Source organism: Hetaerina americana, unplaced genomic scaffold (genome assembly GCF_022747635.1).
Source record: "Hetaerina americana unplaced genomic scaffold, ioHetAmer1.1.p SCAF_6, whole genome shotgun sequence".
In the NCBI taxonomy this organism is placed as follows: domain Eukaryota; kingdom Metazoa; phylum Arthropoda; class Insecta; order Odonata; family Calopterygidae; genus Hetaerina; species Hetaerina americana.
Genome location: NW_027287205.1, coordinates 72,525,254 through 72,548,049, shown reverse-complemented (window position 1 = coordinate 72,548,049; position 22,796 = coordinate 72,525,254). Strand labels below are relative to the sequence as shown.

Here is a 22,796-nt window from a genome sequence, read left to right as displayed (position 1 = left end):
TATCGAGCGTCAAACTCAATTCTTCTATCGTATTTCTAATTAAGTCAATTTTCAGTCCAAAGTGAAACTGCTATTTTCGACAGAAAACTCGAAGACAATATATTTCGACCCATCAACAGTTGTATACTAAGAAAATAGACGATAGCACCCTTTCCCTTTATGTTTTCCAGACAATGGAATGGATTAAATTCTAGACGGGTATGGATTAACGGCATTCATGTGGGATCTTCTTGCAGCTGACTGGAAAACTCTTTCTGCTACATTTATAAACCGATTGAGGATTTTTGTGAAAGCTTGAGCTAAACTTTTTCCATAAACCTGATCAGCATCCGTTGTAAAGTACCTTCTCCACCTTCGGGTAACGAGATGTTGAATTAAGTTCAATACTACCTCAAGACGAAGTTTTTGTGCTTCGACACAACCAGAGTGGCTGGTGTTTTTCTATAAGTTCTGACTACTTTGACCGTACCCGCAGCCTGTGAGTTTTCGTGTGGATCTTCTGCGGGTAACGGTAGTGTTAGGCGCTGGGAAGAGACGCTCTCCACGGCCGCGGAAGAACGCTGACCGGACAGCCCCACTGATATCAGGTAAGTGAATCATAACGACCACTCACTCCTCCTCTATTGTTTAAACTACTCCCGTAAGGCAAGTACGATACATAATTGAGATTGTTAAAAACAAAAGATATCGAGTAATGAGCTAGAATTTTTTGAATTTCCTCGATCATTTACGACTTAAGTGGACACGTCATTCGATGTCCTTCCAAGCAGTCATTCATTCAATAACTTTTTAATAATAGTGATTAAGCTCAAAACCAGCTTTTAGACTACTCTCCTTGACCTGTCACTTGGCATGAAAGAGCGGAAAGAGTAAAATGTGGAACAGAAATTGGCACAGATATCCTCGTACCCACGTCACCGCAGCCAACGAGAATTTATAATTTTACTTCTCCCAATTTAACGCTAAATTCGGATAATGTGACCGCAATTATTTAACAATTCAGAATTTTGACATTGAGCGGGTTTTTCTTATTGGCTTGAGATGCAGGGGAAAGCATGTAGTTGAAAAGTGGATGGGTAAAATAACAAGAATAGTGAACCACGGTTTGGCCGAAAATGCAAAGGCGACAATATCTTTGAATTATGACCTTCCGGTAGTACGTTATCTTGCATTAGATCACAAAGGTTTGCGACGTTCACGACCTCCCATTGTGCATTAGTGATGCGAAAAATCACTTTGTCCCGCTTTAGCTTACGGCAGGAACACAGTATCTAATCTATCTCAGAATTTCCTCGAATAGATTGGAGCCTTGAATTATGAGAAATAATTAGTAACCTTTATCCCGAGATTCTTACGTGACATACTAATACAATGGTTTGAGTGATTTCACGGCCGCATTGGAATGAAACGTGAAAGGGGCACTTTTTTCATGACCACTCGAACTGGGATATATAGTGTAAGGGCAGGAGTAACGGGATGGAGACATCCGACAAAGAATTATATTTTTTAATATACAAGGCCTCCATCAAATTGCGCTCAATGTGAATATTTTTATGCTTCTCCTATGCTTTGTTCAGCATTTAATGGTTGCCGATGGGCCAAATTTTTTTCTAGTGCTCTTCACTGTTAAAGTTCACGTGCGCAGAATAAATTGATTCTTGGATCCAAAACAATTGAGCCTCTAGATTTGAGTCATCAGGAGATTGATTAAGATTCAAGGGGTGGCATGGTCGGCACTGACATCACGAATTTAACCTTTATAGAAGCCTCCCCAGGAATTTAGTGGTCCCGGATTTTTCACTAGTTGCCAGTGCTGCTTAGGTTTTATATTTTTGATGCTAAAAGTGTACATCTTTTCATTGTACTATAAAATCTACTCTCATTTTAAGCAAAAAAATAAGGTTAAGCGGAATTTTATTCGAAATTAGCTGTTTTAGCTCACTAAATTCCTCTGGATAATTGGAAGCGGATGACAATAATAAGTTATAGGTCTTCACGTAAGGTATTCCCTGCGTTGGTTTATTCGTAATTAGGTGAAATTAACACCAAGAACACTTGGAACCTCAAGCAACTAAGGAATATGTGAAATAAAAAGTGAGCGTATGACGCCCGACGAGAATCGTCAACCCAAAAGTAATTAATCATTTTCATCCATACAAAAAATGAATGAATAATATTTTCTTAATAATTATGTCCAATAGGAGATTCACCAGCTAATTTTCCTCTCGAATTTGGAACTAAGGAGGCAAAATCAAACTTGGAAACACTACACTGTTCAAATTTATCCCTATTAAAGAATTGTGCATTCCCACACCTCTTCTTCGTCGGCGTCCTAATTGGTAATCCTCCCTTCCGACGGCTTACAGAGCGTTAATATAGAGATGCAACTGTATTGGCATCATCGACCATAGTGATGCCTTGACCGTGTATTACAATATCAGATCGCTTCAAAACACGTTTAATGACTTACTTTAATAGTAAGATCATACTTCACAGGATCATTTCTGTAGTATGTATCTGTGCCCCCTTGTCACTACTTTAATAGCATTCCTTTTCAACGAATAATAGAACCGTGCAACGATACACTGTTGGTTATAACGAGTTTCAAAAGACTTCTCAGGAATTTTTATTCTCTACATCCTATTCTGGTACATTCAAATGGGCATTTCTACTCAATCCTCCCAGGTAAAAAAATAAACATGATATGAATTTGGAAATGCATACAATGTATTCCTGATAATGGAAAATGATATACATTGATTGACTGTTAGAATGCATTACGATGACATAACAAGAGTACTTAATAATCTACCTTATTCCCTTCATTGTAAAAGAGATTTCGCACCCCATACTTACACCACATATAAGTGGAGTCTGAAAGGTTGTGCCATCAGGGGATATTCGTAAATTGGAATTTTGTTAATTCATAGATGAATGAGAATGAAAATGAATAAATACGGGGATCGAGATGGTGCGGGGGCTAGCGTACTGGCTTCCCACCCAGAGGGCCCGGGTTCAAATCCCGGCGGTGTTGAATATTTTTCAGAGGTATCTCGATCCCTGCTTGAGGTGCTTTGTGGAGGGCACTTTGAGTGAGTACGCCGTCCGTCGGATGGGACGTTAAGCCGCGGACCCCTTGGCGCCTTTCGTAAAGAGTAGGCTAATGCCGACGCCGGGTTTCTCTCCACCCTTCATCCTTTCCTATCCATCCCCTATGGCGCAAATGACCTCAGCTGTCGGTCGCCTCCCCTCAAAACTACTACCCATGAATAAATACAAACTCAAGGGACGCTCTATGGAATTATGGGAGATTTTTTGCCCACTTAAGTTTTTAAGTTCCCCAACCAAGAGGATCAGGGCTTTGACCAGCAAGTCTTCCGCGTCATCAAGTGATTCTTAGGTAACGAATGAATATTTTAATTAGCAGAATCTAATAAGTAGATAAACTACGAACCTGCAGAAAGCATCTCGGAGGTATGGACTGTATTGCTTTGTGCGTTAACCTAATGACCTAAATAACTGGGTACAGTAAGATTCAGGAATCCGTAAGCCCGGTGATCATTGGAGGCCATTACTAAAATATTTCAAGAAAGAACAGAATTTCGGAAATATTAAATTAGGTGATTAAATCAGATTCACTGATATAATTGTTTTGTTTTCTTTGCTTCAACGATGTAATGCATTGATTTCTAAATGATACCTTTCGCGCTCTGAGATGATTGAACCCAACGCCACTGTAGGCAGGTACAATTCAAGGAGAAATTGCTGGCACGGTTCTTCGTAACAAAAAACGTGTCTTAGTTATCTTTCAACAACTCGACGCACTATGTGTTCATGCGAAAGAGCATCTTCGCCCAAAATGAGTCTATCGGGAAACGTGGGATTCGATAGGAATGCTACTCGTAGGTACTTGAACTTCAATTAAGAAATTATCGCGATTGAGTGACGGTAGACTTTTTATAGCACTCGTCAAGATTCTTAGGGATATATTTCGATTAAGGTAACTCGTTATCGATGGATTGAATCGACCGATAAGAGCTGGCGCCTTTCTCCTCCGCCAGATCAGCTTGAATTTAAATACCTAGGCGACTCAAACAGGTAGAATCAAAGCGATTGCTTAGATAATGAGCGTAATTGGGTATGGTGTAAGAATCAAACGCAAATAAGTCCAAGGAAGTTCAGGCATGCAAAAAATGTATAATTTTAGCGTTTTGAATATTTACTACAATGCTTGTCTCTCTCTACGTGTTTGCCAAAACAAAGGAATTTCCATAAAAGAAAGCTCGAAAATAATTACGCCAAGAAAGACTCTGGAATAGCTATTGCAAGTGCAGAATCACCGAAAAATTAAATGGTCCCTGACAATAGATGCTGAATACTGACATATAACACACGATATCGTTTATGATCATAATTCAGAGAGTTACTTGTACTATTTTCTTTCGCTGTGTTGGGCTCTAGTGAGGGTCATAAGAATAACCAAAGATTTTAATAGGAGTATCCTCTACGGTGCTATGAAGGATAACTGAGCACACGCTATCGTTATTTTTCCCTTCCTTTTGGCCTTGTGGGCGTTTTCAGATCCTTAGCTATGATACGAGGCATTGATGTGAAGGAATTCCAGTGACATGCGCGCTATTTTTGGGACGCGAATTCAACCATTCAATAACAAAATTCCAAAGTAATACCCTGTTAATTCTAAAGCAAGCAATTGGTATACATTTATGTACTTATTACAGAGCATACCAACCCCTTATTTGCAAAAGGATATTAACTAAAAAAAATATTTTTAGCCAGAACTAATATTAAGCAATTCATACTCACTGAAATCTTCCCCACCTATGTGTAGAAGTATTTTGTCCTTTTAATGTTGCCAGCAAAATACTGGGTGCGCTCTACTTAAGTGCATAAGTAAAAAAAGTGATGAGAAAACTTTGTTTTCTTCACTACCATAGGTATTATTCTCAATTTCAATAGTTGGCCTAATTTTTTTTAAATGCCATGTTAATAAATATGATTAAGATATAAATATTTTTTTAATTAACTTATTAATAAAACTCATTATATATACACCTTCAAACGTGAAATCCCACCATATGGCGAACAAATATTCAATCACATGGAAATAGATAAAAGGAAAAGGAACACATATAAAGGACGAACACAGGAGAGGTGGGGATAGCGGAATCGAACACATCACAAACGCAAAAATATTTCCTTGACTGGGACTTGAACACCGGATCTTTCCACTTTTCGGGCGGATGCTCTAAGAGCAAAGTATATATATATATACGAGGGTCATCCGGAAAGTAGTACCCGTTCGTGCCGCATGAAGTGCTGACGACGCGAGTAGCCGCTGGACGAGGTCAGATAGCTTCAGTTGCTTGTCTGCCTTCTCTGAGCCAAGTTGCGTGACGCTAGCATTGCCTGTGTTGTTTCTGTGATTGTTTACAATGTTTAAAAAAATTGAGAACGCCGCCAGTTGTGAAGTGAGGGCAGTGATTAAATTCCTCAATGCAAGAAACGTTCGCCCATGTGATATTCATCGCCAATTAAAGGAGGTGTATGGAGACAATGTAATGGACGAGTCGTCTGTTCGGCGGTGGTGTCGCAACTTCAACATGGGGAGGGGGAACACACACGACGATGAGCGTTCGGGGAGACCGTCTGTCATTACAGACCAACTGGTGAGCTCAGTTGACGAATTCGTGAGGAACGATCGGCGCGTCACAATTGATGACATCTGTGAGCATTTTCCCAATGTTTCTCGAACAATTGTTCATGAAATTGTTAAACACCATCTGCATTATGCAAAAATTTGTGCAAGATGGGTCCCTCGCGTATCTCAATGAGCTGGCGGCGAAGGACTATGCAGCAGGAATACAGAAACTTGTCACACGTTATGACAAATGCCTTAATTTGCTTGGAGATTATGTTGAGAAGTAGTTTAAAGTATCCTCTTTCAAATAAAATTTTTTATGTTTGTTAATATTTACTTTTGTGTCTTTATTTCACGAACGGGTACTACTTTCCGGATGACCCTCGTATATATATATATATATATATATATATATATATATATATATATATATTTCACACACACATATATGTATATAAAATATAAGAACACATAAAAAGAACACTCACACGTTATTTCTTAATAATTTCGACGGAATTTATCTCCGTCTTCATCGGAAGGAATAGAAGTACTCACAGGAGAACTTATATTTCTTCCGATGAAGACGGAGCTAAATTTCGTCGAAATGATTTAGAAATAACGTGTGAGTGTTCTTTTTATGTGTTCTTATATTTTTTGTTAAGTTTGATATTCAACACTTCCGTGTTCCTTCGACGAAATCATCTATATATATATATATATATATATATATATATATATATATATATATATATATATATATATATATGCTTTTCTCTTAGAGCATCCTCCCGGAAAGTGGAAAGATAGATCCGGTGTTCAAGTCCCGGTCAAGGAAATATTATATATATATATATATATATATTATATATATATATTTATTATCAACGATAAATTTCAAGAGTACCTTCCAATCCTAACAGTATCATTATGACGTCCATAATTGATCCGAAAAAATTAGTTGGAGATTTATTTTCTCCAAATCATCGTATTTTCCTAATATGTAGAGCAGTTATTCCATACTATGTACCTTAGCAGACAGAATATTACAGGAAATTAACTGGTCAAAAATAAGTACATACTTTATTATTCAATCGACGATAACGACAATGGTACCAAATAATGGCGCGATATTTTATAATTCGCACGCTTAAGACACAAGTATACCATCAAAAACAATTCGTACCTCCACGCAATTACAAAGCACTAACTAACCTAGTGTCTTCATGCATTTCTTTTGATAAAGGGTTGAAATTGGTTTAATCTACAACCATGCTCCCGTAGCCTAATTATGATCGGAAAATTGGGTCATGCGGTCGATAAAAACATTCCCGGACAAATCGGATATTTTTCACTATTACAGGATAAGTAAACCAATCAAAATCTGTGTTACAACTTACGAGGCATCCTCTTACAGCACATTGATAAATAACAGTCGAAAATGTTTAACAGCTTGCTGCCACCTAAGCAGTATGTAGCCATATGTCAAATGACAAAAAGTATGCCACCTGTTTTTAAAGTGTCGCGTCGATTCTTAATAGCACACATTTCAATGGCATTAATTGATCAATGTTACACATTGGCTCTCATGACGTGATACAGAACTAGCCATGAACAAAATTTTTAATGAAAAAGTTCATAACGGAGAGATTCTTCTTTTTTGTCAATACTTTACCTAGGGCAAAATGAATTCAATACACATAATTCAAATCAGGAAATGAAATATACCACAAACGAACGATGTGTCCAGTGGAAGGTTCGTACCCGCCATTTTGGGCAATATACATGTATGAACTGGACTACATAGAACGGTGTTTCAAAGCGTTTAGAACAGATCTCCAATCTCACCGTGTCTGCAACAGTCCCATAAGAGTAAATTTGCCGTCAGACAAATTCTTTGAATAAAATGTCAACAACCACCCGTCATCACATCACAAGTATGCCAGCTACGTCCATAGCGGAAAGCGGATATTCTTCAACCGGATACGAATAGCAGAAAATAAAAAAAGAGCTCCAAACTTAGTGCAAGTTTAATTGATGAAAATGACAACATTGCTATTACTGTGTTGACAATATCTATATTTAAGAGAACTCCTAACGTACAGTGAGCAAAGTAATAGCTAGGGGCAACAAGTGTCAATAAAATCGAATTAACATATTTCCTTTTTCCGACACACACACAGATATATATATATATATATATATATATATATATATATATATATATATATATATATATATACACAGTATGTTGCCAGCATTCAGTAATTTCTATAGGCTAAACCTCAATACTGTAAGCAATAAAGGGCAATGAATACAATGGACTCGCTTAAAAGCACCACCGAGACCTTTTGCACATGGTAAAAGGAAGACAAGCAACGAGACGTTTCCTCATTTTTGATCTTTTGAAGGAGTCAAAATAAATATAAGCATCACACTCAAAGCAGAATCCCAAGGGGAGAATCAAGTAAGGTGGCTGAATTCTCGACGACGACAGAAGAGCTCTTAATGAATGGTCTTTAAACACCGTCCCTACAATCATGGGTTATCCTTAATGCGAAAACACAGCATCCGTGATACTCAGGGAATCCGAACACACGACCCCGGGCTTCGTACTCCACACCACACTTACCCAGCACGACGCGAGCCCAAATATTTCTAAGGAAAGACACCGATGCATCACAGACGAATCGTGTATTCAACTTTATCGCAGAGGGACGATCGTTATGACAAAGACGTAACAATCTCCTCTAGATTAGATCTGTCTCCTGTATCGTTACTTATCACCAGACAGAGCGGATTAGATAAACTAGACTCCTATAATGGCGTAAGATTCCTCCGCGATACCTATTTCTATTTTTCAATCTTTTAAATGAAGGTTTTGATAGGTTTGTTGCCATCAGATATAGAGATGTATTATAGAATGTTTCCAACCATGCAGTCTAATAAAAAACCTTTCCGGACACAGTACAACGAAAGCAGAACAAGGTTTTCGTACGGTTACCCAGGCATCTTTTTCTTTCATTGATTATCTGTAGGCTTTCCTAGTTATTTATATGTGTGTTTATATTTGTATATATATGTATATATATATATATATATATTTACACACACACACACACACACATATATATATATATATATATATATATATATATATATATATATATATATATAAATATATATATATATATATATATATATATATATATATATATTCATCTTGTCGAGAGGGTTCTGCTAGAGTGCTAGAACAAGCTTCAAAATTACATTTTTGATAGAGTTCAACTATTTAGCAAGGCTAATGAAGAGACTAACAGCATGCTGAGTGAGATTCAAACGGAACAGCAATGAACAGGGTTGAGCGAGCATTTCTTTTCCTAATTTGTTGAAATTTAAAAATAATGCGTCATTCTGATAATCTGGATGGACCATGATTAAAACAACTTTAATTCACCCTAAAAATACCTTAATGTCTAAATATTCATGAGAACACTTAATTCTTAACGTGTTACATTCGGTAGAAACGACACAAAACATAAAAAAGAAAACATAAAAAGAAAACTTGCACGTGGGTTCTCTGACGTTTCGGCGATCATGTCGCCTTCTTCAGACGAAGAGAAGTAATATCCGCGAGGAATTGCTCGGAAGAGGGGAGAGGAAGTAGGTGAAGGAAGGTAGGGTTGAGAGGGGCGATGGTATATGAGGAGGACAGGTAGTGCAAGGTGAATGCCTGAAGAGTCCGTAAGGATGGGGGGGGGGTGGAGGCTATCGACGGTCCGGGTGAGGGGAGGCAGTGCGATCAGTTGATTTGGAGTTTGAAGAGGGGAACGTATTAATTCCTGGAGCGACGCAATTTAGCTGGCGGTATATGAGCCATCTCTCGAGTTCTCACCGGAATGATGCTTAAGGGTTAGGGGAAGATTTCAATTATTTTCATATGACAACAACTCTACTATTGGAAATTTAAAGCAGGGTATTTTAGGATAGCATATTTGGTAAGTGAGGCGGATGTAGTCAAGTGGTATTACATTGGGATGGAAATAGTGGAAATGCATTTCCGATGCAGAAGGAGGGGCAGAAGTTACAGGCTAAGTGAAAAATTACATTTATGGACGTCCTAGTGGCTTGAGAAATGAAGGCGCACAAGAAAAGGAGTCTGGGGCTGAGAGTAGAAGTTGGACGACTGATGACCCACCGCCCCCTGTCACATGTCCTGGCAACGGCTTGTGGTGTGCTTGTATAGTTGTCGAGGAAACTGAAGGGAAATGATAAAAAAAGATGTAAACAATCACTTAAAATCATTTGAAAAATGGTGTTCATACGAGGTTTGGAAATCAGTGCCAAAAATGTTCGGTTTTGCTTTTCAAAACGTCATTTCTGCTGATAAGAAGTATAACGGCCATATTTTTTGGGATGGCCATCAAAATGTATCTAAGGAAATCCCAAACTCCTTCCTCATAAATACTGCGCATACGTTAAGATAATGATTGAGTACCGCAGGCCAGTGAAATCGCCTGAATTTGAGTAGAACTAATTATTTCCTAGATAATGTACTAAACTGAATTCGGGCTGTCCTCACTAAATGCAAACAAAATGTAATATAATAAATGACACAAACTCTAATTACGTAAGAGTAACAACATTAAAATGGGCTTACACCACATTTAAAAATGGGGTTTGTAATTGAATACTTAAAATTTATTGCTATGCCCTTCTCAAAATAAAAACAAAAGCAGGTTCAACCAATTTACACGCTCGGAGGTGTTCGCATGAACTTTACGGATCACGTAAACTTCTTGGTAGTCGCCATCGCATCGGATCTTTCATAGGGAAACCACACGTACTATTCGCGGAGGGGCTGTGAAGAAGTTGGCAGTTTTATAACGTTTATTCGGAAAGCTTAGCGATGAAAAGGTGAAGAAGACTTGCTATTTCTCTATAGTAGTGTATCGTTGTAAATAAATGTAAATGGTACGCTGAAGGCCATCGCTGGAGTATACGGGAGGGGGTGTTTACACACCAGATATTCCACACAACAAATTACGCTTTTTCTTACTTTTTCATTACAATTAACATGTATACATACAGTGGGTCGCGGTAGTCTAGCAGTAGAGCATTGGACTACTGACCGGAGGGCCAGGGTTCGAATCCCGGGCAAGCCTCTCTGGGCACCCTCATCTATACCCAAGTTATGTGATTTTTCGGGCACCATATCTTCCTGGGAAACTATAACAGGCTCAGGTAAAGGAACTGGCCCCCGCACCCTAATGTGTGAATTTCACACGCCGTCGGGCTTAGTACCCGGTGAACTCTACAATCACCTACCAAACCGACCTTCGGATTGACTACTGCGTTCATGGTTTTATGGTTTATATTATATATATATATATATATATATATATATATATATATATATATATATATATATATATATATATATATATATATATATATACACACACACACATGTAAAATATTTCAAATTATGCACATCATGAGAACTACAAGTGGTATCTAAGTGAGATACACTTCTCTATGCATAAAAGAGGAGCTGTTCGTAGCAAAAAAATAAGTAAGATTAGATGAGATTATAGCCACAACACATCAAGCTAAGCAGGTAGATAAAATGATAAAAAGGAAAATACTTTTCCCCCAAGCGCGGTCAGATACAGTTATTCTGATACATTATCGTTCGTGGGAACATAACATCTAAAACCTTAAATTTTTTCTGTACTTATTCTCCCTGATTTTATTGACGTGATTTCTCCTCAAGTTAAAAAATGCTCTCTTCCCATTTTTCCTCAAATTAAAAATTGTGAGAAGGTGTTATGTGTTCCAACTGCCTTGCTCAACTTCATGTACCGTAGAGATTTTTCTATCTCCCTGGGTAATATTCCAGGCATTTCACAACAAGCTTATATGCATCCAAATACGATTATGCATCCGCCCCATTAAAGTTGCGCGAGTTGATGACACTGTTTCGGATGAGTGCATGCAAATGAGTGAGTACGTGTGAAAAGCGAGCCTCAGACCCCAGGGTTATGAATCATTTCACCCTTAAAAGTATGCGTGACAAAGAAGTCGAGTTATATCAGAAGGAGCAATAGTATTGCGAAATGGTTAGCAAGCACCATTTTGCCTTCTATCTACATCTACTTAATACCCCGCAAGCCGCCGCATGGGCGTGTGGCACGGGGTGTTAATTCTTTTATTTTTTATTTAAGAATTAAGTCGCTAATAGGCGATTTTCCTGGTAGCAACGGTCAAGTTTGGTCAATGATGACTCTTACAACGAAAAATACATACATACACGCCCTAGAAAAACAGATAGGAGACAAAATATTCTTGCATACAATGACACTTCCACATCACATACAAAATGCCGTCCACTACACATACAATATTTTAATAACTAAAATGAAGTTCATCACCCAGTGGCTGCTTTACATTTATACTTAAAGCTTCTAAAATTGGATGTAAAAGCACCACCCGTAATTAAGAACAAACCCGCATGCACAAGCCACAAATTTATACAATCCACAAACAAAACATGCAATGCATTCATGCAAAAACCATTACAACCCACACACATGCAAACATACAAACCACCAACTAACATACACATGTACTTACAAATAAACCTGTTGTCTTTACAATGTTTAATTTTTTTGCGACTCGTAAATGTAATCTATTAAATATTTTTAATGTGACTTAATGATTTCTGACTGATCGGGGAAAGAATTATTATTTGTATCTATCTGCGCTGGAATCTATCTCCCTTATTTTATCATTGTGGTCTCATCTACCTAAATAGTGTGGGGCCATGATAATTTCTTTAGTGTCCGCGTTAAACTCGTTTGTTCTGAACCTTTCTAAAAGTCTAAGTCTAACTTGTTCTCTTCGTATTTCAAGTGGCTCCCAGCCTAAATCCTCCAAGACACTTGTCACACATGTATTCTTATCATAACAATTTTTAACGAATCTGTCGATTTTTTTCTGGACTTCATCTAATTCTTTTTGCGAAATTTCTCCCAAGGATCCCAAATGCTTTCGGCATATTCCATATGAGGTCTAACTAGAGCAATATAACACATTTTTTAAACTTCCACATTACATTCTCCACCACCAGTTTAATGAAGCCGAGTTTCTTTATAGCGGATTCGCATATTTTCCTGATATATGCTCTTTATAAAAGGCGTGGTGTGAGAACTACCCCAAAATATTTACCTTGATTGGCCGTAGTTGGCACTCAACCCTCAATTTCATAGTTTATGTCCTGTTCGCCAATTCCTTTGTTCCAAAATTTCAAAACTGCACATTTTTCTATATTAAGCATTAATCCCCATTCCTTGCACCATCCCGAGATTGTGTCTAAGTCTCTAGAGAGTTGTTCGCGATCTAGTTGGCTCTTCATTTCTCTGTATACCACCATTTCGTCATCAAATAATCTGAGATAGCTACTAACGCGTGGGCTTAAGTCATTAATGTATACATAGTAAGAATAGAAGCGGCCCTATTACACTGCATTGGGGGACAACCGAAGTTACATCTACATTTATCTGTTGAGCACAACCCATCGATGACTACTATTTTTTTTCGATTTGACAAGAAGTCTCTACTCCAATTATTATCTTCTCATTGATACCATAGCATTTAAGTTGGTGTAACAATACACTGTGTGGGACTTTGGCGAAGGTTTTTTTGAAATCTAGGAACATATTTTGCCATGATAGGCGAATACTGAATAGCAATTATAACTTGAAGGTGGATTAACACCGATAGCTAGTTCATTCCTGGAAAGAGGACTGGAATAGTTGGCTACTTCAGGATGAGGAGTATTTATGTTACCAGGCATTGCCTCCTTAAGGCGAAATAAACGCCTTTCACATTGATTTTATTCTCATTAAGTTCTCGGTTCATGTGGATCACGGATAACTGGATAATTTTTACATTAGCAGGTATATGTTTTTACGGAACGGTTTTGCAGCTTATGTTCGCGAAACGCTCGCATCGATTTACCACTGTTTCACTTGAGTCTGGGAAAGAAAGTTTAGACCGATGTATGTCATTAAAAGGTAGAATGATGCAATACGCTTCAGCATTGCACATGAAAAATGACCACATGCACTCACTTGGTAAGGAAAACAGCTGGGAGCTCGGCATAAAGTATGAATGTTAGGGAATTTTATAACTTCAGGGGGATTTTAATTAATCATTTTTCTACATTAAAATGCTTTCCTCAAATCAGGAACGGTAGTTCCAGGCGATGCTGATAATTTCTAAGTTTTTTTCTAAACCAAGTACAACCTTTCTCAGGGATTTCTTCAAGGATTTGATTGTGCTGATTTCTGTCGCATATCTCCGTCTACACGATACCTGCAAGTTGTGAAACGGAGTCACAGGGAACAGCACAAGGAATTTATGCATTAATATGAATATATATTTATTTATTTATTTGTTCAGTATAAGTCCGAAAACAGCACATTTTGGCCTTTACATCGAACTATTAACAACGATAACAATGGTCACATTTACAAACACCCAAGCCCTAGATGGAGCGAAACTCACCCAGGCGGGAATCGAACCCGCGACCCTTGGAATGGCAGACGAGGACGTTACCCCGCCGCCACCGGGGCCGGCTATATTTGCATAGGCACCATAATTACAAGTTCAAATACACACATAAATGTCTCTTTCCATCATGCATTAATGGATGCTAGGGTAAAGCTTGAAATTTCGCTTTTTCAAATGCAAATGTAGGGTTGCTCAGATTTTTTTAGCTATGATTGTATATCATGTGAGGGAAACACAAAATTAGAAAACAAATGAATCCGTGTTCTACTTAATACCCCGCCACACACCCTTGCGGCGGCTTGCGGGGTATTAAGTAGATGTAGATGTACATACAACTGAATCTAAAACGTTAGCCATGCACTTACTAAGAAGAAATTTCAAAAAAGAAAGTTTTACGCTAATACATAAGAAATTAGCGACAACCTACTCGAATATACGTAGGGTACTGAATGCCAAGTGGCGATGCCAGAAAATTGCCCTAGGGCGACGTAACTCTAAGCGGAAAGCAAAATAAAGTATTGCGAAAAAAATGAAATTAATTCGGACTTCTTACAAACCGCCGAACTCGGATGGCAGTTTTTTTTAATGCTTCCTAACATGTAACGATTCGATGGTTTTTCACGCGGCAGAGTCAAGGAAAGCTCTTACGGGAAAGGACGTTAATAAAAGAGTATTGAGTGAGCCTTAAAGAGCCGTGAGGTAAGCAACTGGTGCGGAAGGGATTTGGGGGGAGGAGTTGGGAGTGATATTGAGCACCGAGGAGTAAGGGAGGGAGTGGGGTGAATGAGTGAGAGCGAGGATGAGGCACGTAGGAGAACAGAACGGGGAGAGGATGTTCATAAAATTGCACCTGTTTGGCCGAGTAACAGCCTCCTTGGAGTGGATGGAGGAGGAGGGAGAGGGCAACTGGTTCTCAGTTCAGACGGCTCTCCACTTCCACACGCCTCCTCTCCCCCACGACCCCTGTAGCCTCCCACCTCCCAGCCACCATCTTTATGACCGTCCCTCTTCCCTCCCCCACCACCCTCTCGGCTGCCGTTAACTCGAGAAACCCCCATCGGTAATCCCCCGGTTTCCTCTCCTCATTCCTCACCTAACTATCCCCTCCCGCACCCCGTGGTTTGGACTGTCGAGGGAGGCCAGTGGTAAGGGCAATCGCGCGTCGCGCGGCCGTTCGCAATTATTTCCCTAGGGAGAGGAATCCTAGCGGGAACTCCGGCGGGGAAGAGAGTCGTCGGTGACGGAATGCCTACCACTTGACTGAGTCAGTGACGCAATTTCCCCTTCGACATCTTTAGACCTGTTTGAATCACATGCAAATGTGAAGGCGAGAGTTTTGCAGCGATACCATGCTGACCAGGGATAGAACCAGATTACACATTCCATTCGGAATATTCCAAGAGTTAATAAAACATTACAGCGATCAAACCGAAGCTTAGTCCGATAGGTGAGGATTCAACTCCCCTAACTATAAACACGACGGCTTGTGAAAATCAGACAACAGGGTGGCGGGGGGCTAACTCCTCACCCTGAACCGCTTAGGGTTCATCTACATTTACCCAAAACCTCTCAAGCAACCGCACAATTATCACTTCATGCATCAGAAAAATCAGGTGCATTGAATATTTATGAAAGCCGAACTCTCTGCTCTCTTAGCAAATCAAGGGGCTCCCAACCTAATTACTCCAAAATACTTGTCACGATTACTGTCTCCTTAAATTCATGTTTAACAAATCTAGCGGATTGTCTTTAAACCTTTTCCAATTCCTAAATTGGCGTTTCAGAATTACTGATCACAAATACTTCCCATATAGTTTCCAGGAGGGAAAGTATTATGGTACCAAATAATATTGCTACATTTGACCACCTGGATGAAATAAAACGATAGATTGACCCCGTCACAGACAAATTCAAGTACTCGGCCTTCACTCACACTATAGGTTAACATAACAAAATTGTGAACAATTTCACGAAGCAATTACCTGAAGGAGAGTATTTTGTTAAGTTAAAGTATAAATTAAATTTTAATTTATTGTGTCGCTTGGACTTGGGACCTATCTCAGAAAATTTTCATTTTTACGTTGAATAAAATGCATCTATGCTGTTTTGTGCGGCGGAGAAACTTTGTCGTTGAGGGGAGAGATTAAGCATGGATTGGAAGGTACTAAAATGTTTGGAGAAAATGGAAAAAAATAACATGGATGGAAAGAAAAACAAACGAGGAAGTGCTAAGCAGGAGAAAAGAAAAGAGAGGGCCTATGAGAGAAATCCAAAAGAGGCAGGAAAAGCGTATTCAGGGAAGTTTGATCAGCGATGGTTTGTTGAGAACTGTAATAGAGAGAGGTGACCCACTGGCATCAAACCATAATCAGCCGCGTTGTAGGAAAATGTAATTAAAATATCAGAGAGGGAGAGAGCGAAATGTTATTTCACTTTAAATACGTCTCATTTAGAATAGGAACAAGTATCTGGAATCCATGGGAGAAAACATCAATAAAGTTTCGGAGAAAATCGTTTATATTTTTTAAAGATGATTATGAGAAGCGACTAAGCGTTACGGGTATACTGGAGGATTTAGGCTGGGAGCTTGATTCTCGAAGAGTGGGAGGAATTCTTGTATCACATGGACATGCAAAATGGGTCCATGGTACCCCATCGTCTGTCAAACACCCCGTGGTAACTCGCAAGGTAATGCCTAATGTACATGAGTGGAGCAAGAAATTTTTATATCTTTATGTAAATGTTGGTTAAGTTTATATATTGTGAAGAAACAGTGGAGTACACCAGCGATCCTCACAATGAAAACTACACTTTTTAATTCAATTTCGTGAGTAGAATTAACTTTAAATTAAAACTATGATTGGCGTTAACACGTAGGTGTGTGTGGTGTTGTCTCTCCGACTGATAACCATAAGTATTGCTAAACACTTCGTTGACATTTTCGTAGATGTTTATTTCCTTTAATGTGCTGCGTAGGACATCTATCAGTGCCCTGAATAGCATAATTCCTACATCCACAGAATTCCGGCGCAGTGTAGAAACTATATCCTTGAGGAAAAAGTTCCACTCACGCTCCTGTTCCGGACATTCCTTTTATGCTATTAGAGATTTTACACTAAAAGAAACGCCCCACCATATCAGAAGTATCCACCATGCCTCGCATGGAATCGAGGCGGAAGTATTGCTTTCCGCTTGGTAAAAGTGAAGACCACTTTCCATGACAGTCCGTGTTTGCCAAGTCGTCGTCGTCTTATTAGTAAAGCCCCGTTTCCTACTGCCCCACCCTCCTCCAAACCCACAGGTCGGCGTCTTTTTTCCAATCGCTTCCCTCCCCCACCAAACCATCCCCTCGTAGGTAATCCTTTCCAATCCCTTCACCCGTTGGCTTTCCCAGTCCTCCTCACGCCCGGGGCCCCTCGCCTTAACCCCTTACCCACTCCAATCGGACCACACACCCCTCCCGCCTCATCCCCGAAAGCACTTGCCCTTATCCGTGTCTTCAAGTGGCTCGACCTTGGAGCACCTGTCCCGGCTTCGAGGCCGCGCGCCTCGGGGCATCGCCCAGTTCGTCCACCTCCGGACCAACCCCTTTCCAATACTCTCCCCTCCTCTCCCCGCCCATTTAAACCCTAAGGTGCATTCCTACTCTTAATATGGAACAGGGCCTGCCCCCTTCGTCCTGCCCCCTCTCCCCCAGTCTATCTCCCCTTCGCTCTCGCCGTCCATACCTTCCCCCTTTCGCCACCCCTTCTCGTCCCCCTCCTCGGCGGCCAACCCTCCCCTTTCCACGGTGCTTCCCAACAACTTCCCGGCGGCACGTCCGTGCGGCGTTCTTCTCCTTCACTCCTCGTCCATAACCCCGTACGGGGAACGGTCTCGGGATAGACATATTGCACCTCGGCGACGCTGCACAAAAACGTGGCGTGTCATCAACTGAAACAACGAGGAGCAAATGATGGCTATTCAGGCGGCGGCGCTGAATCGGGCGTCTGAACGATCGAAGGCGGGCGGTTTGCATTTGACGAAAATATTTACCCGTCCGCTCTAAGAAGTCAGTGCGTGAATAACCCAGACAAATATAGTTATAATTATATAGTTACCGTAGTACTACATGTGTATGAACACAAAAATGATAGTGATAATTGACTAACCCATAAAAAAGGAACATACGAAACAAATAATGATCTTTGATTAGTTCAATGAGCTTATTTATGAAATGTTGTCTTTTGGGAAATCAATCGCATTGCTTTAACTGATTGAGATTATAAGTGTACAAAAAAATTTTACCCTGTGCTTTACGTAAATACAAAAAAAATCTGGGGAAATTACCATATCAACATCTACAAAATATCCAACAAGCCGCTGCAAGGATGTGAGGAAAGGGTAATCGGATACGGGGCGTCTGCATCTAGACAATACCCCGTAGGATGCCGCAAGGGCGTGTGCTGGGGGTGTTAGGTCACCACCCGTAAACAAGAATTAAACCGCATGGAAAGTCAAATCCTGTTTCTCTACACAAATATTAGTTTGATTATGCACTCGAAACATTTTAATCGCACAAAGGGAAGTACTTAGTTGAAACAATATTTAATGACAGGATACGCACATTCAAATCATGCTGTAGAACTGTTAAAAAGATGATTCTATTTAATAAAAAGAATAACATGCAGGAAGAAACATGCATAGATGGAAAATCTAGACATCAACAAATATATACACTACCAATTCTAATTATCTCCTATGCGATTTCTGTCATGCCTATTATGATATCTATTGGTTTGAGGAAAAAGCAACCTTAAAATCTAACCGTTCTACACTAAATATCCCGGATATTCCGTTGAAAATCTGATCTCTCAAGTAAGTGGGGGTCTGTAATATGTCCTCAACATCCTTAGATAAGAAACCTGCCTCAGATTCACGCAGTAAATTTAACCTGTATTTAAGCCTACGGTCAGCTAGTGGCCCCCATCCTAAATCTTTCAATAGTGTCGTGACACTGCTACCTTGCTCATAACAACTTTTCACAAACCTATTTGCCCTACGTTGCACTCGATCTAGTTCCAAAATTAAGCCTAAATCATAAAGATCCCATACTCTCTCTGCATAATCAAGGTGAGGCCTAACTAACGTTAAATAACAAGGCTCCTTGACCCTTTCATTGTATTTCAGAAGTATTATTTTTATGAATCCTACCTTTTTATTAGCTTTTCTGCAAACTTCACGAATGTGTTTGCCCCAGGACATATCCGTAGATATCGTTACAATCAAGTTTTTTTTACCATTTCCACGTGTGTAATGTTGGTCCCCTGCATAGAGTGTGAAGCACTTTTCCTCCAAAAATGTATCGAAAAACAGTCGTTCAAATTTAATTCTAGCTCCCATGTCTTGCGCCACTTGAGAATTGCATTTAGGTCGTTCGCAAATGATACTCTATCTACATGACTGAGTATTCCCCTATATATCACGGCATCGTCAGCAAATTGATGAATTATACTCGACACCTTAGGCCGAATGCCATTAATGTATAAAATTAACAACTGCGGACCGATAACACTTCCTTGTGGGACACCCGATATAACGCATACTGTTTCCGATGATACTCCGTCTTTCACGTCTCTTTGCTCGCGGCCTATTTAAAAGTTATTAATTCAGTTTAAGTGTGGGAAAATGGTCTTTAATTGTGTACGAGTGCTAGATGTGTTCGTAGGGATGTGCTGTTTTTTCAGCAATGGTCCAAAATGGTAGAGCACTACTTTTAGAAACACTCTAACTTCTTTTTCAAGTGTTGGGGAAGGTTAAAACGGAAATATACCGTTAATGTAAGTTAACACTTACTTAGTCTCTTTATGTTCTGCGTATATTCGTAAAAATCGAGATATTTCATTATAGAACTTACAAGGATGTGCTCTAAAATTTTGCATGAGATGGATGTGAGGGAGATGGGTCGGTAGTTACTCGGATCTTCTCTGTTGCCTTTTTTAAATATCGGGGTGACATTAGCTATTTTCCAGGGTTTGGGTACTGCACGATATTTTAGGGCCATCGTTTTGTAAACACGAGCAGGGATTTGACTAGGGCCTGGAGATTTATTTGCACTGATGTCTTTAAGTTGGCATTAGATTCCAAGAGAAGATGTTGCAATTATAGACATGAGTTCATGGGAGCGACTCGCATTGTTCCCGTAAACGATTATTAAAAATGCTTTAAAAAGAGTGGTTTAATGTTTTATATTTTTCTACACTGGTGTTAAGTGTTTGCCCGTTGTTAACTAGGCATTGTCGACTTGTTTTCCAGGACCTGCCGTAAACGTATATGACCAAAACTATTTTGAATTATCGTTCAAATATTCCCCCAGTCTTTTACATTTAAATTCTACTAACGCCTGGCGACATGTTTTTCTTACTAACGCTTTAGCTGTTTTATAGTTACAGGGTGCGTTCCGAAACTAATGCCATTGCATTTTCTGCGCCGCTCCTATTGGGTGGAATAAAATACTTGGAGTCGATTGAAGGGACGCTAAGTTCTGCCACGGAACTGGTCTCAGTGCTCTTCAAGCTGTGGAAGCGGCAGGACGTCACTTATTGTAAACCTCTGCGCGCCGACTGTGTCACGAAAAATGGGATGGACGATCAAGCAACGTTATGCGATTCAGTTTTGTGATAAACTGAAAAAATCTCTTGAGAAGTCTAATAAAATGATTCGTGAGGCTTATGGGGACTGTGTTCTATGAAACTCACAAATTTCGAGCTGGTTAAAGACCTTTTGGGACAAAAATGAGCAAATCAAAAGTGAGAATAATGCTCATTGTCTTTTTCGACGGTAAAGGAGTAATCCAAAAGGAGTTTGTTCCTCAAGGACAGGCTGTTAACGCTGCCAACTACGTGGATGTACTCAAAAGACTCCGAAAAAGGGTCACCAGGACGAGAAAAGACATCTCTGCTACTTGGCCACTCCATCACGAACACGCGCCTTGCCACAACGCGCTACAAGTCCGCGAGTTCCTGGCCAAACACCAGGTACCAACGCTGCCCCACCCCCACTATAGCCCTGACGTCGCCTCAGCAGACTTATTTTTGTTCCCTCAGATCAAGGCAGCCCTGGAAGGAACCCGTTTTTCGTCCATAGGAGAGATTCAATCAGACGAAGACCTTCCGAGAGATCCCCGAAGACGCCTTCCAGGGCGCGTAACAGTCATGGCAGAGTCGCTGAAAAAACTGTATAGAGGCCCAAGAAGAGTATTTTGAAGAATTGATAGTGTTTGTGCAAATGTGTTCAATACATTACTTTCTGAACGCACCCTATATTCGTATTATTTGTATCGGCACTTCATAGCTTTTTTCAGGTATGCACAAATGCACCGCGTAGGAAGGAAAATGAGTATGCAATGATTACAAATCTGTAAATTAATTCAGCATCTACTCATTCCAGGTAAATAACCTATCGGGTAAACATTAAACGCCCAATTTTATCATCTGCGGAAAAGCTGCTATGAGCTACGCTTGCATACAAAACAACAATTTATTCACCACTACCATAACAATCATAAACACAGTAATCAACCCGAAGGTCGGTTTGGTAGAGTTCACCCAGCATTAAGCCCAACGGCATGTGAAATCCACACATCAGAGTAGGGGGGCCAGTTCCTTTTCCTGTGCAGGTTATAGTTTTCCAGTAAAATCTGGTACCCAAAAAATCACACATTTGTCGGAGCTGAAGGTGTCCGAGAATCGAACCCGTGCCCGCCGGTCAATATTCCAACACTCTATCCCTGGACTACCACGTACTCCCTTACCACTACCTTAAAGTAATAAAATTTTCAATGAGTCAGGCTAATTAAAAACACTAAATTATCCTTTGGCCTTCATGAAAGAATGAATTCCTAATTGCATTCTTTTTACGAGGTACTTTCAGGGTCTGAATTAGCTAAGGTGATATATCATAATTGCGCACGATGGTAATCTTAAGTAATTTTAATGCATGCAATGTTAAGTCGACAAATAAATTTTTCGAGACCAAATATAGCCTATGTTAGGCCTTGGAATATGTTTTCCATGAATACGTTACCTTTGAAGGTTTATCTTCTTGCCCGCAGGAATTTTGTTTTGCCTTCGCGCCCCTCTCCTGTTTTCCTTCCTATACTATGTCCCAGCATATCTGCATTCCAATGGCAGATGCCACTGCCGTAGGTGGTATTATCCGTTTGTTGTTCTTCAAGAGTTTCGTAGTACGTGGTGACACGACCCAAAAACATCGTCATAATAGCCTACGTTTCCCACTAGTTTTCTTACCCTTTGTTTATGAGTACAGCTTTTTTAAATTGGAATTAATGTTATCCTGCAGTTGGGAAATATCGTATGCCAAATTGTCTTCCAACTAACGGTCGAAATGAGATGGACATTGAGTCACAAAGAAGCAACAATTTTAACCATTCTGTTACACTGTTAAGTGAAGGCACAAATGAAGAGAATAACTCAGCTACACATCCCATTAGTGCTTCTGAGATATTTCTCTGTTGAAATTTATTGGTTAGCCTAGATTTAATTGCCATCCTCAAGTTTCTAAA

At 39.7% G+C, this 22,796-nt stretch overlaps 1 protein-coding gene and 1 pseudogene across 1 annotated transcript in view; both read left to right on the top strand.

The window, feature by feature from the left end:
* Nucleotides 1-217: 217 nt before the first annotated feature.
* LOC139695466 (uncharacterized) overlaps nucleotides 218-22,796 on the top strand; it is a 360,744-nt gene continuing 338,165 nt past the window's right edge. Inside the window, exons 1-2 of the mRNA XM_071594252.1 lie at nucleotides 218-286; nucleotides 476-587. Coding sequence (XP_071450353.1) covers nucleotides 218-286; nucleotides 476-587 — 181 coding nt within the window. The remainder of the gene's footprint in view (nucleotides 287-475; nucleotides 588-22,796) is intronic.
* On the top strand, nucleotides 2,480-2,592 carry LOC139695539 (small nucleolar RNA U3; annotated as a pseudogene).